The 14,729-nt window shown below is 47.0% G+C and overlaps 1 protein-coding gene across 1 annotated transcript in view; it reads right to left on the bottom strand.

The window, feature by feature from the left end:
• Positions 1–781: 781 nt before the first annotated feature.
• The window catches only part of BRINP2 (bone morphogenetic protein/retinoic acid inducible neural-specific 2), a 109,484-nt gene continuing 95,536 nt past the window's right edge, over positions 782–14,729 (bottom strand). The window contains exons 5-8 of the mRNA XM_004688510.2: positions 10,446–10,551; positions 7,668–7,904; positions 4,449–4,671; positions 782–2,822 (exon numbers count right to left, since the gene is read on the bottom strand). Of these exons, the coding sequence (XP_004688567.1) occupies positions 1,706–2,822; positions 4,449–4,671; positions 7,668–7,904; positions 10,446–10,551 (1,683 nt within the window). The 3' untranslated portion in view covers positions 782–1,705. The remainder of the gene's footprint in view (positions 2,823–4,448; positions 4,672–7,667; positions 7,905–10,445; positions 10,552–14,729) is intronic.

Raw genomic sequence — 14,729 nt, 5'->3', positions numbered from 1 at the left:
GTTTATGTAAACAGGACTGGTGCACAGGCCAGAGGTGCGGGGTGGGTGAGAGGATTCACCAGAGACAGTGGGGAGCAGAACAGGCAGATAGACTGAAATGCTCTGCTGAGGGGAGCAGCGGGCAAGACAGGAGAGGTCTGCTGCACCATGTGGGTCAGCTCCCTGGCCTGGGGTGGAACTCATGCTGCCGTGGCTGTGATAGCTTCATAGTGCCCTGCTTTAACCAGTTGTACCACCAGGGCTGGCCCAGGGTGGAAAGTTATCTATCTGATGGAATGGACAGACCAGTTCCATGTTTGCATCATTCCTAATTTCCTTAGAGGGTGACCCCAAGCCATAAAGTGCAGAGTATGGGAGAGTCTTTTGATGTCCACAGAAGTATAGACCAAGAGCTCCCATTAGCAGATGTTGGCTACAGCACAAAGGTGCTATTCTCCTTTGAGCAGGAAATTACATATAGTAACTGACAGTGGGGAGTCCTCATGGAAGAACCCGTGTTAGTCCTCACATTGGGGAAAACGGAGAGAAGGTAGCTAGCTGACTGAGGGAGAATTCTGCCTTGCTCCATATTCTGTCTGTCTGTCTGTCTGTCTCTCTCTCTCTCTCTCACACACACCCACACACATCAAACTACAGAATAATACCTACCACCCACAGGCACCCAGGTGGTCACACACAAAGAGCCATTTAAAAAACAAATATCCAGGCCATCTAAGGACCTATACCTTTTTTCTTCTTTTCTCTCTCACTTTCCCCCTAAAGAAGATCTTTTTTAAAAAGATATATTAAACCAGATAAACTTTTACTCAGATGTTCATGTGTCTGGAGCAGATTGACAAGGAAAACAATCACAAAATAAATATTTTTGTTTTTTTAAAAAAACAACATTTCCCTATACATTGTCTCTCTAACTTGACAGAGCTGCTTTCTTGGACAGAACGGGTGCTGTTGGAAGAGGAGCCACAAGGGAACGAGGGGACTTGGAACAAGCCAGGGTCTCCGAATTTGGGGAGGTCCAGGAAGCCCGGGGGTGGGGGGGGCTGGGGTGGAGGGAGGAGGGGAGCAGGGCTGCTTGTGCTGAACAGGCCTCTGTTCTCCACCGGCACTGGTGTCACTGCGGCCCGGGAGCTGTGTGAGGAGCCCGCAGCGTCCAGAGGGCAGGGGAGGCGTACAAAAAAGTAAGAACCAGTGTGGGGAATCACGGAACAAAGCCATTTTAAGAAATCTGGTTAAAAAGAATACAAAAGTGACTCCACAGAGAGGGAGGGAGCGTGCCGACCCCTCCCTTCCGGTCCCTCTTGTTTTCTTGAATAAGAATCACTTTTAAGGATGTGTTTGCTTCATGGTTTGGCTGGTTCTTTTCCTCAATCTCTCCCTTGGCTCCTCTCCTTCAACTGCATTCATTTTAGAAAGCACCGACTTTACAGATACGAGGCTACTGAGTTCTGGCCTCCCCGTGGGAGTGAGTGAGTGTGTCTGTGTGTGTGTGTGTACGTGCTTGCTTGCACATTTGTGGTGAGTGGTTGCATCTGTGCAGTGGCTGTTTCTTTCTTTCCTGCTCACAGTAAGTCCAAGCCCCGAGGTCCCATCTGCTGGGCACTGAAAAGTCTCAAGGGAGCACCCCATTGGCACTAAGGTGAGGGCTTGGGTTTTTGTACCTGGGATTCCAGGACCTCCCTGCCCGGCCTGGGAGTAGGCCCCCCCATTAGCTACACAGTTTGCCTGTCTCATATTCCACAGGGTTTGGCAGCTTGGAGTTGAAAGCTCTCAGGGAGGACTGGATCCTGCCCACCTCGTTGTTAGCCAGTTTGAGCCGATGTCGGAGCAAGCAGGAGAAAAGGTCAAGCCGGACTTTGCCAGGTGGAGAAAGCTGGTTTACCCGGTCCCTAAGCTCAATGAGCTGCAAGAGCGCAGAGTCCTGGGAGCCTTGAGTGTAGGGATAGTCCAGCTGGAGAATTAAGTCCCGAATGGCATCCGGGTCAAAGGGCAGGCTGTAGCCAAACACCTGCAAGGTGTTGATTTTCATGTAGCCCAAGTTCTTGGAGGGGTCAGTCATCTCCAGGGGCTCATAGTAGATTGTCTCGTTGGAGCTATCATCCAGGGACTTGATTCGACTCCGCAGGTAAACATGGACCGTCTCAAAGAAGGTCTTCCACCTGTTCCCTAAGGTGATAGTCCAGTTTTGGCACTGGGCAGCAGCATCCACGTTAGTCCTCTCCCAGTCAGGGAAGTCGCCCTCATTCACGGGCATGAACCAGCTCTCAGAGTGGCTGCCCCCAAAGGGGTTGACGTAGATGGCCATGACAGGCTCCAGGGTGCTGTTCTTGGTCAGGCAGATCTGCAGGGACAAGGCCAGCATCACGTGCACCAGCCCGGGTTTGTACTTGTTGCTCTTCAGGGTGAGCAGCATGCGCTTCCTCCAGGAAGGGTCAAACCAGCTGCCCAGACGCATGTCATTGCTGATGAAGATGGAATGCACCTCGATGCGGCTGTCCCGCTTCTGCAGCAGGTACTTGAGCTCCAGGTCCTGCAAGTCTGTCTCCAGGCCCAGAAAGTTCTCCAGCGACTCCGCCACCTCCGGCCGGCATAAGCCCTGGGCCAGCACATAGCCTGGGTTGCAGCTCCCACAGCGTGTGCTGTTGTCCGGAGCACAGTGGGCGCAGGCAGGCCCTTCCCCCAAGGCACATGGGATGGGGCCCTGGCAAGAAGACTGGTCATAGGGGCAGGTGCAGCTGTGGCTCTGTTCGAGGAAGGTACCAGGAAAGGTGCTTTCCCCACAGTAGAGGAGGGATTGGATTCGGTTCCACCAGTAGGACAAGGACCTGTAGGAGGGGAGATAAAAATGAAACAAGAGTCAAAGGAAGACACACACTGACATCTTCCCCGAGGGTACAAGGCACTGACTAATAGGCAGGGAGAGCGATGAGGAAGATAAGAGTCCCAAGTTCGCTGCGTGATGGAAACCCCACTGTACCACTTTGGAATGATTGAGTAAAGCCTGGAGCGCAGTGTTTGATAGATAGCCCCAGAAATATTTGACACCGCATTTATACTGGAAGCAGCCAGGCTCATCCCCCCAGTACCACTTCATTCCCTTACTTAAAAGCCTACAGAAGATCTCCAGCATCTTTCATATCTAATCTAGATAAATAGATCGTCTCAATAAGATGCGCTAGCAAGTGACTCTCCAAATAGTGCAGCGACTTCTTTCCCCCATCCCAGGCTCTATTTCTCCAGTGCTCTCTGCTGATGTTTTCTGAGGGCAGGACTTTTCTATGGCTGGCTTTCTCTTAAGATCTAAATGCCAGAGTTACCTTACTTCCTCAGGGAGCTCTCCCCTGAGTGCCTGTTCCAAAGAACCACCCTGTTGCTCTTGACCACATCACCCTGTTTTCAGGCAACCCACAGCAATTACCAGCATCTGAAGCATTGTGTTTATGTTTTCGCTTACCTGTTAGTAGATTGCTTCCCTGCAAATGACACGAGAGCAGGGACCATGTAGTATTCACCAACATATTCTCAAAACTAGGATCATTCCTGGTGCATGGTAAGCATTTCATAATTATTTATTGAAAGGAAATAAACGAACCTTTTTCAAAAGCCCTAACTGGCCAATCATCTCCCTGCATGCTTCCCTTCTTACCTATGTGTCAGTGAGAGTCAGACACCCAGGCTGCTACGGGGGGGGTCCTTGCCTCCCCCCCTCAAGGAGTTTCCATGTCAGATGCACAGTCCATTTCCATTCCTTTCCCATACAAACTGGCCAAGACTTCCTTCTCCACAATCGTTTCCTTCCCTAGCCGTTGCTGCTACTAGACCATGCCTTTGATTTATTTATATTCCATGAACATGAATTTAAGTGGCCTTAAGTGGCTGCCACATAGTTATAATTTTCTCGTTTTTATGTTTCTGTGTATTTATTCAAACTCTCCCATTAAATATCCCCCACTGCCTAGTAATCGGCATGCAATATGGATTTAAGAAAAACTTGTGCAATAAAGGAATAAACAAGAGGATAAGTGAGGGGACAACTCCACTCTATCCCCAAGGGCACAGGCCTCTGCTTTATTTCCTCCTGTGACACAGCATAGATCCTAGCTTGAAACAAGCCAATGTGTGTATTTCTCATCAGATGCAATTGGGGTATGAGCTTTAACACCCCTCCTTCCTTTCCTAAAAGACTTACTAAAATGGAAACGAGTAAGTGAGAATTAGAGTATTATTAGAATAACATTTGAATCTACTATAATTTCTATAAAAATAGTATTAGTGTCTCTTTCTCTTTTTCTCTCTCTCTCTCTCTCTTCAGACACAGCTCACACTTGAGAAGGGCCTTAATAGGAGACTACCAAAGGCCAGATCTTCTGGGTGGGACTCAGTATCCCTGCCGTCTTGGCCACCTTTGTGGGTTGGGGGGCAGTGCTGGGCTCTGGGCCTGGGGTGCTCACCTCTCCTTGGGCAGGCGGAAACGAGGCTGCCGATGGCAACGCTTGCAAAGGTTGAAGAGCCGGCGGATGATCCGGTGGGTCTTCTTGAATAGCACTTTCAAGCTGGCTCCAAGCTGCTGGTAGCGATGCTGGAGGTTGCTGTCCATGGCCCAAAACTGGGAGACGGCCGTGGAGTTGAGGAACCTGTCATCTGGCAACCTTTTCAGCAGGGCCTGGAACTCCTCTATGGGTGAAGACACAGGGCTGAGGTGACTGGGAGCTCCTCGGAGCCTGGAAGGGACAGAGGTGGCTCCCCAGCTCCAACTGCCCGTCAGAGTCACTCTGCCCCTCAGAGTACGGGAGGGAGGCTTCACATTCATGTTCCCATGTCTTTTGTTTATTTATTTCTCACCAGTTTTTTTGAAAATTAAAATGTGGCTTTAGAATTCTTCCCCATTCTTCGGATTTCTTAATATGCTTCTGAATTTCACAACAGATGTATTATGACCCAAGGGGCCGGAGGCCCTGCTATTGTCAATGACTGGGATGAATTTATGTCAGGGGTGGGGGTACCATGTTCCCTGCCCCCACTTACGTGCAGCAGCCTGGGACTAGCTACTGGGAACCAGGGGCACAGCTGCAGGGCCAGGTAACATGGGGAACAGGTAGGCCAGGGGCTCTTGCTTTCCTGACTTTCACTTGTGTGCAGAGAACTGGGTAATCTTGCAAGGAGACACATGGCAGAGAGTCATGTGGAGACACTTGATAGAGACACGTGGGTGAGAGGAACATGGAGGCTGACAATGGCAGCCATTACCTTGATTTATACTTTGATTTTGCTCCTTTTGTCCCAGACTTACCAGGCCCCTTGCACCCCTTTCTTGTTTTACTGCCTGAAGTTGCCCTAGACTTGTGGCAAGGAGTGCTCCCTTCAAACTGACCTTGTTTGTATGGACATCTGCCCATGAGGAGATGGGTAATTTGGGGTGTTTATTGGGAAACTTTTAGTAATAGCCGGTCTCCCCTCACTAAGTACGTCAGTTCTAAAGAGTTGCCACACTAAGTCTGCTTTGATTTGTGTGTAGATGGCCAGAACCCTTTAGAGTGTGCAAGTTTGGGGGCCCAGGGAACCCATCAGTCACAGGCTAACGTGCCTTTTCCCCTTTATACTTCTTTAAAAGCCATTCACAATGTTGTCTCAGGACAGACTTGTTCAGTAAAACCCCTGCACTCCTGTGGCAGATGAGAGGTGCTCACCAAGAAAAGAAAAACTGTACCCCACCTGCTAGTGTGGGGCAGAGCTAGAGCACCTGGCTCAGGAATTTTAGAAACCTTTCAGCCCCAACAACCAGCCTTTCCCCTCTATATCCTTCTAGGACACCTTTCCTCCCTTCCAAGCTTCAGTTCTTGGCCAGATACCCCAGTTTTTCTTATCATTGACCTGCAAGCTGTGTGCTTTCTAATTCTTAGCTCCTTCTGCAAGTTTGAGTTCCCAGAGCATCCTGAGTGCAACATGTTTTCTGAATTCATGCCCAGATGTCTGTCCAAGGCTCTGCTTTTAATTGGGTCTTGTGGCACCTCATTTCCTGGTGAGAATCCAGAAAGCCCTATTTACTCATTAGCAGTAACTCCTGATAGTGAAATCCCAGTGCCATTCCCCACATACTTAGATGTTACAGAGAACACGCCATCACCATTAACTGAAGCAGCTTGAGTTGAGGGACCAGAATGCGACAGTCTCCTTATCTACTACCTGCCATATCTGGAACTTGAAAAGGCAATGCCTAGGGTCTTAGCACATTCTGATTTTTCAAGGAACCATCCCTTTATCTCTCTAGAAGGTTGAAGAATCAAACCTAGTAATGGCACTAACAACTAACCTGCACACGGCTCTTTAAAAAACACTTCAGCAATGAAAGGGCATAGACAACAACAGAGTAATCCTCTTTGTGACATCACCTAGCTTTTGCCATTTTACCCTATTGGCTTCAGATTTTTTTTTTTAAATTAATTCAATTATATATATGGATAATTGAAGCCCCTAAATTCCCTCCTTTCCATCTAGGGATAGCCATTCTCTTAGATGTTTTATCATCACATATTTCTAAATGTTTTCCACAAACATTTATTGCAAATAAAATTGTATGGGTTAGCATGCTTTAATACCATATAAATAGCAAATATACACTATATCTGATAAATGATAGCATTACATAAATAAATTTATGGTGATAAGCTTACAATACATAACCTTTTTCATTTTGCTTTGTTTTATCCAATATACCCAGGTTCTATCATTCATTTAGTATTGAAATGTCTAAATATACCATGCAGACATCTTTAAACATGAAATTTGATCTTCATTATCCCATGTAAACCTTCCTTCCTCCTCGTATTATCACTTTTACAAATGAAGGAGCAAAGCTGTGTGACAACCCAATGGCGTAAAGCTGGTGACAGTGCCTTCCTTCATCTGTTTGGACCACTAGAACAAAATGCCACAGACTGGGTGTCTTCTAAACCATAGAAATTTTTCTCACATTTTTGGAGACTGAAAGTCTAAAATTAGGATGCTAGCCGGCTCAGATTCTGGGGAAGGCCTTTTCTAGGTTGCAGGAGGTCGATCGCTCCCTAAGTCCTCAACGGTGGGAGGAATGGGGGGAGCTCTGTACAGTATCTTGAGTGAGGGCATTAATCCCACTCATGTAAGTTCTGCCCTCATGACCCAATCACCTCCTGAGACCTTACTTCCTTATACCAACACTTAGGGCATTCATTTTCTATTCATGAATTTGGGGGACACAAACATTCACGTTATGACACAGAACAAGGCTACAAAACCAAATCCTCTGAATCTAGGTCTCAAGGTAGCACTGACATTAGTTAAAGCAGCAATTAGCAATAACTAGCATGTACTGGATCCGTCCTAGAACTATTCTACACACTATTCATTCAACCAATATTTATCGTGCACCTTATCGGTGGCATTGTTCTTGGCTCTTTGGAATCTGAAGCAAATCAGACAGACGAGCCTATGGCCCCAACTGTGTATCCATTACCTTAAAACACATCTCCATTTGCATAGAGTGATAAGGAGCAGTTTTAAGACTCCCTGTGGGGATATAGCTGCTTGAGGTCAGGGACAGCAAGTGGCTGAGCTGGGGTCCAAGCTGAGTTCTCCATGTCCTTGCCCTGTACCTCAAGGCCACCTCCCAATGACAGGGACCTCCATTCGCTCACCTGAGTCCTCAAACTGCCGGTTGTGAGTAGCCCAGGAGTCCTGGATCTGCAGAAGGCTGTCCTCCATGGCCTGGATGTCGGCATCGGGACAGTTGCATTCTGGGAAGGAGGGGCTACACTTGCACCAACAGTCGTTGCCCTTGCAGACAAGTTCACCCTCGGAGCTGCATGTGATGTAGCTGAGCGCCGCAGCCACAAAGCGCTCACGCAGGTACTTGGGCAGCAGCACCTGCAGGCCTAGGGAAAGGATGAGCCAGGAAATTGCTGGGTGGAACCAGTGGGGACTCAGTTTCCCACACCCACGGCTGCAGGGGCCCCAATTGGGGTTATGCTGACTTGTACAACCTGAGCTCAAGAATGGTCACCCCAGGGCCTGATCCTGCTGAGCTAGTTGGGAGAGAGGGTTAAGGCTTCCCCCGTGACAGATGGGGGAGGATCTGAAAATGCAGATGAGGAATATCAAAGCCCAAGGCTTAGTGGAACCCTATCATCAGCCAAATTGAGAGTGTGCATATCATCTGAACAGGCTTAGTGGCTACACATCAGCATTTCTAGGATGGAAACAGAAAGATGTTTCAGATAAAAGAAGAGCTTACAGCCCTCATGAGGGAGGGCTCAGGGCTCAGAAGGCTTTTTGCTCTCCCTGCCATAGCCATGTTCCCTGTTCCATTCTCCCTCTTCCTAGCTTCCTTGAGATTAGCAGCAGGCATCCCAGGGTGTTATGAGCACTGACCCTCCTGGGTATCCCACTTGGCCCTGATGACCCGGGAGGCTTCCCTCTTTACAAATAGAGACAGGTGGTGTGGGTATGTGTCGGCCAGGCACTGCTCTGTGTGCTTTCCATATGTGCTACAAGAAACACTTGTGTTCATAATGAGGCTCTTACAGGTGACAAAATCCAGCACTGGTAACCACAGCGTTCTGCCCAAGTCACAGTTCTAGTCAAATCAACTTGGGGCCATACCCTGCCTTTGTCCCATCAGGTCACATTGCATAACTGGGGATAGATGTCCCATCTCAATATGATACAACTCTTAAGGAGTTTTGAAAGTAGCATGGTGGTAGACATGCCCAGATCAGACAGGCCTGGATAGGCCTGAATGGCTCTGAGCTTTTTGTAATTAGCTTCCCCTGATCTTGGATTTAATCCATCAAATTGCTCCAAGCTTCAGTTTTCCTACCCATCTGTGGTCGATACTTGTTCACCAATAGCAGAATACATTCTTCATTGGCTTCTAGCCACACAAGGTGGCTACAGGAAACGTTTCAAAAAATGAAAGACAGGCATGGTTTTGGATGCAGGCTGGGGCAGACTCAAGGTCAGAGCTGCAGGAGGCTCCCCCGGAAGGGATATTGTGAGACCCTGTGCCAGGAGAATGAGGGAGTTGAGGACTTCTGCATATGAAAACTCTCCTTTGCTTAAATGGCTGCCAGCTCTTTATTTTCACACCATTGGCCTTGTCCTTGACTAGAAATCAGAAAACCAAATGCATGTATTCCAATCTCAGCAGAGCTCAAAATACAACTTCAAAGTGTGGCAGCAGTAGACACTTCTTGTTCTGTTTGAGGCCACCTCCCATTCTGAACTCCTAAATTTCCCTCTTGACATTGTGCCATAGTGCCAGTCCTCCCCACACACCCTGTCCACATGCTTGCCTTCACCACTCAGCCCTCTCCAAGCCCTTTTCTCTCACCTCCCCTGTACCTCCCTCCTGCTCACCATAACATTTCCCATTGCTATAAAATAAGTGCCCTGAGCAATGTCTGCATGAGTGATGGGCTATAAAATTAAATGGCATAAACTATTCCAAATGAACCACCAGACATTGTGAACTTCACTCATCGCTAATTTCCAGACACAACCCCGGCCCATGCAGGGACACAGGAGAAGAAGGATGCTAATTGCATTAGGTGGCTCTAAATAAAGGAGTCTTTTACTCCTCTTTATTTTATATTCCTTGATTCCTAACGCATTAATGGGTTGCATCTGGCTCCGATTGCCTGGAATTTGTAATCATAGATTCTGATGAAGGCTATTGATTTTATAATACAAAGACAATAATATCTTAAGCAGAGTCCAGATCAGTTAGGCCTTAAAAAATGAACGTTTCCCACTGCCAAACAACCAGCTTGCTTACCCCTGCCCTCAGGATGCTTGGAGAGCAGAGCAGGAGGTAAGTGCCTCCCCTTACCTCTCAGGCTCCAGAACTAATATGATGCCCTTTCCACTCGCTTGCTCTCCCATTTTGTCTCCAACTGAGGTTCCCACTCCTCTCTAACTCTTCCCTTGATGTGGACTCTTCCATGGAAGGTGATAGATTCATAATCAAAAGCAGGATCTACTCTCAGAGTAACCAAAGGTCCCAAGTTTACTTTTAGTTCACGGGATGAGGGGCTCCAAACTGCTCTGCAAAATCATCTGTTCCCTAGTGTTTTCTTAAGAGAAAGCGGAGAATATTTTGAGCAACAAAGGAGATCAATCTAGACCAAGAATTGTAAGGATGGCTGTGCTTGTTGTCTGCAGGAAACTGTCTGCAGTTCCTGGAAGGAATGTAGGATGAGAAGAGTTGGTGGCATGAGCAATGGATTTTGGGTGGAAAGCAAACCATGTCAGAAGTGTTCTCCAAAGAATGATAGAATGGTTTTAAGTGCATAGCCCAGAACTCTATCAATAGTTCTTGTCTTAAGAAGGGGCAGGTAGGACTTTTACCTCCTCTTTGGTGACCCAAATTTTTCACCAGAAGTGAAAAGTGAGATTGGCATCACCACGCAACTTACCGAGTAACTGCACTTTGTTTTCTGGACTCTGCACCAGGACAGAGCTGACTGAGTCCAGGTTGTCGTAGTTGCTGCAGCCCAGAGGGCCTGTCCTGGTTTCTGTGACCTAGAGAAGGGAGGGCAGGGTGTAGTTTAGACAGTAAGCAGAGACTGTCCTTCTCCAGTCACCCAATCTCAGACTCTGTCCTATCCTTGACCAGCATCTGGGATGAGAAAATTCAACATGGAGGAGGCTGGATATGGCTGCTGGAGTCCCACCTTCTCCTCTTCCAGACAAGACACGAGGCCAGCTTGATGGTGACCCCAGCTGCACCCACTTGCTATGGTGCCCACAGGCATCAGGGATCCCAGACATAAGAGGCACTTGAGAAATATGAATTATGAGTATTATTATTAGTATTAAACATTTAAGTCCCACCTCGGCACTGAGACATCCTTAGAGAAAATCAGCCATGGGCCTACTGCATATTTTAATGAGTATATTAAATATACATAAGCTCTTATAGCCATGTAATATTCCAAAACACCACTGAGTCATTTTAAAATATTATAAAGTTGGCCTATCAGTTTTCTCCCTGATGTTTAAAGTATAAGATGAAAAATGGAAAGCTTTAAATGCACTGAAATAATTATGTAATAAGAATGATGGGGACCTGAGGCCCTTTCTTCTCAGGATCTCTGAAGACTTTGCCAACAATCAGTCAACCAATCAAGGAATATTTATTGAGCAGCCACTGTTCAAGTTCTTACACTTCATCAAACATTCATGGAGGGCCTTTTCTGGAGTTCTTCAAAGAAGTCTGCTCTACCTATGCCTCCTGTTCTCCTTCTGGGCACCACTGTTCTGGAGCAGGCACACAGATTCCACCCTTTTCTGCTAGGGTGCAATTAATATCTGCTTTCCTGTACACACTAACAGCTCCGTAAATTCATATTTAATTTGCTTGGTTTGTTCAACAGCAGTTAACCATGTCTGGCATATAGTAGGTACACAATAAAGAAGAGAATGTATGAATAATGTGTTCCAGGTTTGAGGGGAGCAGGGCAGGCACACAAGTGTGCAAGTTGTGCACCGTGTACTCCCAGAGATGACATGTGGGAGGCAGGGACTACAATTCCCAGCCAAGCCATCGCAGAAGCATCATGTCAGTAAGCGCGAGAGGAGCCCAGCTCCAAACAAGGGAAAACAAGGGAAGAAGTAGCAGAGGAAACACTGACTGAGTAGGAAGCAGACATAAAGACAAGGAAGGGAAAAGTCCTCAGAAAAAGAAGGGGCAGTGTGGTGTGCAAAACACACGTCCAAAAGTATGCAACCTGCAAGTCTAGCAGTTTCCATGGCAATACCAAAGTGTGAGTGGTATTGTTAAGGGCAATTTACTAAACTTAGATTTAGAAAATACACATGGAACACAATAATCAAGTGAGAGGTGATGTGGCAGTGACTGAAAATGCATCAGGGAGGGAGAAGTACAGGACTACAGAGATCCTTATAGTTTATAGTAGTCCCAGAGGGCTTCATGGAGGAGGTGACCATAAGTTGGTCTTGAAGGATAAGTAGCAGGGGGAGAAAAGGGGTAGGGAGTTGAGAGAAAGACAGGTAACAACAGACAAATGATAGATATGACAAGCATGAGAAGCAGCAAGACCCAGCCTGAATGAACCATGTAGCCAAGATTGTGCAGAGGCAGGTACAACCTTTCTATAATTCGCATGCTTCCTCCACAACAATCCCCCTTCACCTTCCCAGAAAACTCTCTGAGACGAGTCTCACGAGCCCCAAGTAGGATACCAGAGTTCAGAGAATGACAGTGTCCAAGATGCCAGGGCTGTGCAGTAACTTAAATAGGGTGTTCACTTTGAGTTCTGATTCTAATTCAGCGCCACCTTTGTCTCCTCTGAGGACACATCAAGGAACTGCAGAAAATAAAGTGAACTAAACCTCTGTAGACGGCATCCCCTTTAAAAACAAGTATACACAGACAGTGTACCCAGCATATTAAGTGAGCTGCCTTCTCCTCAGAATGTGAACATAGGATGAAAGAAATTGTATGAAGCTTGGCTAGTATTATCCTTCTATTACAGATTAGGGAACCAAAGCCAGATAGATTAAATGATTTCTTCAAGGTCACCTGCAGGGCTCAGAATCATTCCATTTATGCATTCTCTGATTTTATTCATTTACGAAATATTCAAGGAGCATCCAGAACTCACAGTGGGTTACTGCCTTGAGGACTTTACAGAAAAGTAGAAACGTATTTTCAGGCTCTGTGTCCAAGCTATTACCCAAGGGCCTGCCTCTCTCCACAGGTGGGTACTAGGTGCTGATAAATGTCTCTTTACTGCATGAGAAGGCGATTGACTGTTAGACTGCAGGGCTGTCGATATTTCAAAAGGTTCTTTATCTATATAGTAGAATTCCTCATGTGAGTCATGGCAAAGATTAGCCCAGATATTCCAGGTGAGTCTGCCCCTCCTGAAGTAGTGTTGGTGGAAAGGCAGGATGGGAAGGTGAGAATACAATGTGGGAGTCTGGACATAGTGCACAGGCTGTCCCTGACTCCTGCATGGGCTTTTTCATCCCGCTGAGTTGGTCATTCACAAGCATTTCACTCATGGTAGGGTTGGAGCTAGAAACCTTATTTCAGGGAAGAATTTCTCCCAAGGAAGATAACACATCAGAGAAAGCCTACTTCTCTCTGTTGTCCTACTGCTGTCTTTACCCAATACCAACCCCTCTGCTCCCTAACACCACACTGTCACCATCTTGGTCAACACTCTGGGATGGACTCCTTGCTATTTTCTGACCCTCACTTTGCTCTTTTCAAAGGTCAGTTCCACAGGAGGGCAATCAGGTAGGAGAAAGGGTGTGGTTAGCTTCCCTTTGGTAATTGCATTGCAAGGATGAACATTAGCAGGACACAAACACCACACTCCCTAAACCCACCTCTGTTAGCAGGAAGGCCCCCAGCCATATCTCTGGGAGTAAAGAAGTGCACTTGGGTGCCTCTAGATTCCAAAGTCACTGCTCTTTCCAAGGCAGTTTAAGCTGCAGCTCATGTGTTCTCCCTTAGAGAAGCAAGGGGCTGGGAAGTTCCCCCATAAGGCAATTGCTTGAGATTTTGCTTAACAAGCAGGAGGGTCTGAAGTCCCTCCTCTTAGTAAAGAAATTTCCTAGTCTCCAAGAGGATTGGTCCAGAGAACTGCTGTGCCTTTTTCTCTCAGCAGATTATAAAGAAGGCCCAGAGAGGTAACAGAAAGTGCAGTTCACTCAGGCGCACACGTTCAAAGAACCTCTCAGATAAGCTTTCAGAAAGGGGAAATAATTGTGTGCTAATTGGTCTGTTGACAGAGACCGACCTGCCTTCAGAAAACCCTGATGGATCTCAGGTTCATTAGCACATCCAATTTTCCATAAATACCAGTTTGTGCAAACCTCATTCCAGAGAGCCTGCTCTCCTCCTGCTGCCCTTCACTTCCCCCACTGTTCTTGTCCTACCTAGGGGGACACCTGCGAAGCTAAGAGCTAGTAAAATGGGTTTCTAATTGAGAGTGATTGGGCTGCCTGAGAGCACGGCTGATGGTTAGTAGGGCTCTGTGTGCGTGTGTGTGTGTGTGTTGAGAGTGACTGGGTTGCCTGAAAGCACAGCTGATGGTAGGGCTCTGTGTGTGTGTGTGTGTGTATGTGTATGTGTATTGAGAGTGATTGGGCTGCCTGAGAGCACAGCTGATGGTTGGTAGGGCTCTGTGTGTGTATGTGTTGAGAGCGATTGGGCTGCCTGAGAGAACACAGCTGATGGACGTGTGTGTGTGCTGTGGTGGGGAATTCGGAGAAATCATTTTATGAATATTTTGTGAGAACCACTCCTCGTTGCCATCCCGGAGACCCGCCTGAACATTTGTTAGGGCTCTTTCCTGTTAATTGACAAGTATCTCAACCCCTCCCCACCAAATTCTTCCTCAGCCTATGATGACGTAGAGGGTGAACTTCAACTATGGCTCAGCTCCCCTCTTCCTCTACAGCCCTGGTCTCTACTAGGGAACTACAGGCAGGATCTGGATGTATTCAGCCTCTACAGTTTGCAGTGTTTCCATAAGAATGTTATCACAGAGACATTACAAAAAACAAACAGACATCCCACTGACTGGGAAAACATTTTCTCACACAAAAGTAGTGATAAAGGACTGATCACAAAATATACGGAGAACTGATGAAACTCAACAAAAATAAAGTAAACAACCCCATCAAAAAATGGGCAGAAGAGCTAAAAAGACACTTCTCCAAAG

This window comes from Condylura cristata, unplaced genomic scaffold (assembly GCF_000260355.1).
Source record: "Condylura cristata isolate star-nosed mole 26May11 unplaced genomic scaffold, ConCri1.0 scaffold00024, whole genome shotgun sequence".
NCBI classification, from domain to species: domain Eukaryota; kingdom Metazoa; phylum Chordata; class Mammalia; order Eulipotyphla; family Talpidae; genus Condylura; species Condylura cristata.
This window is presented reverse-complemented; position numbering and strand designations above follow the sequence as displayed.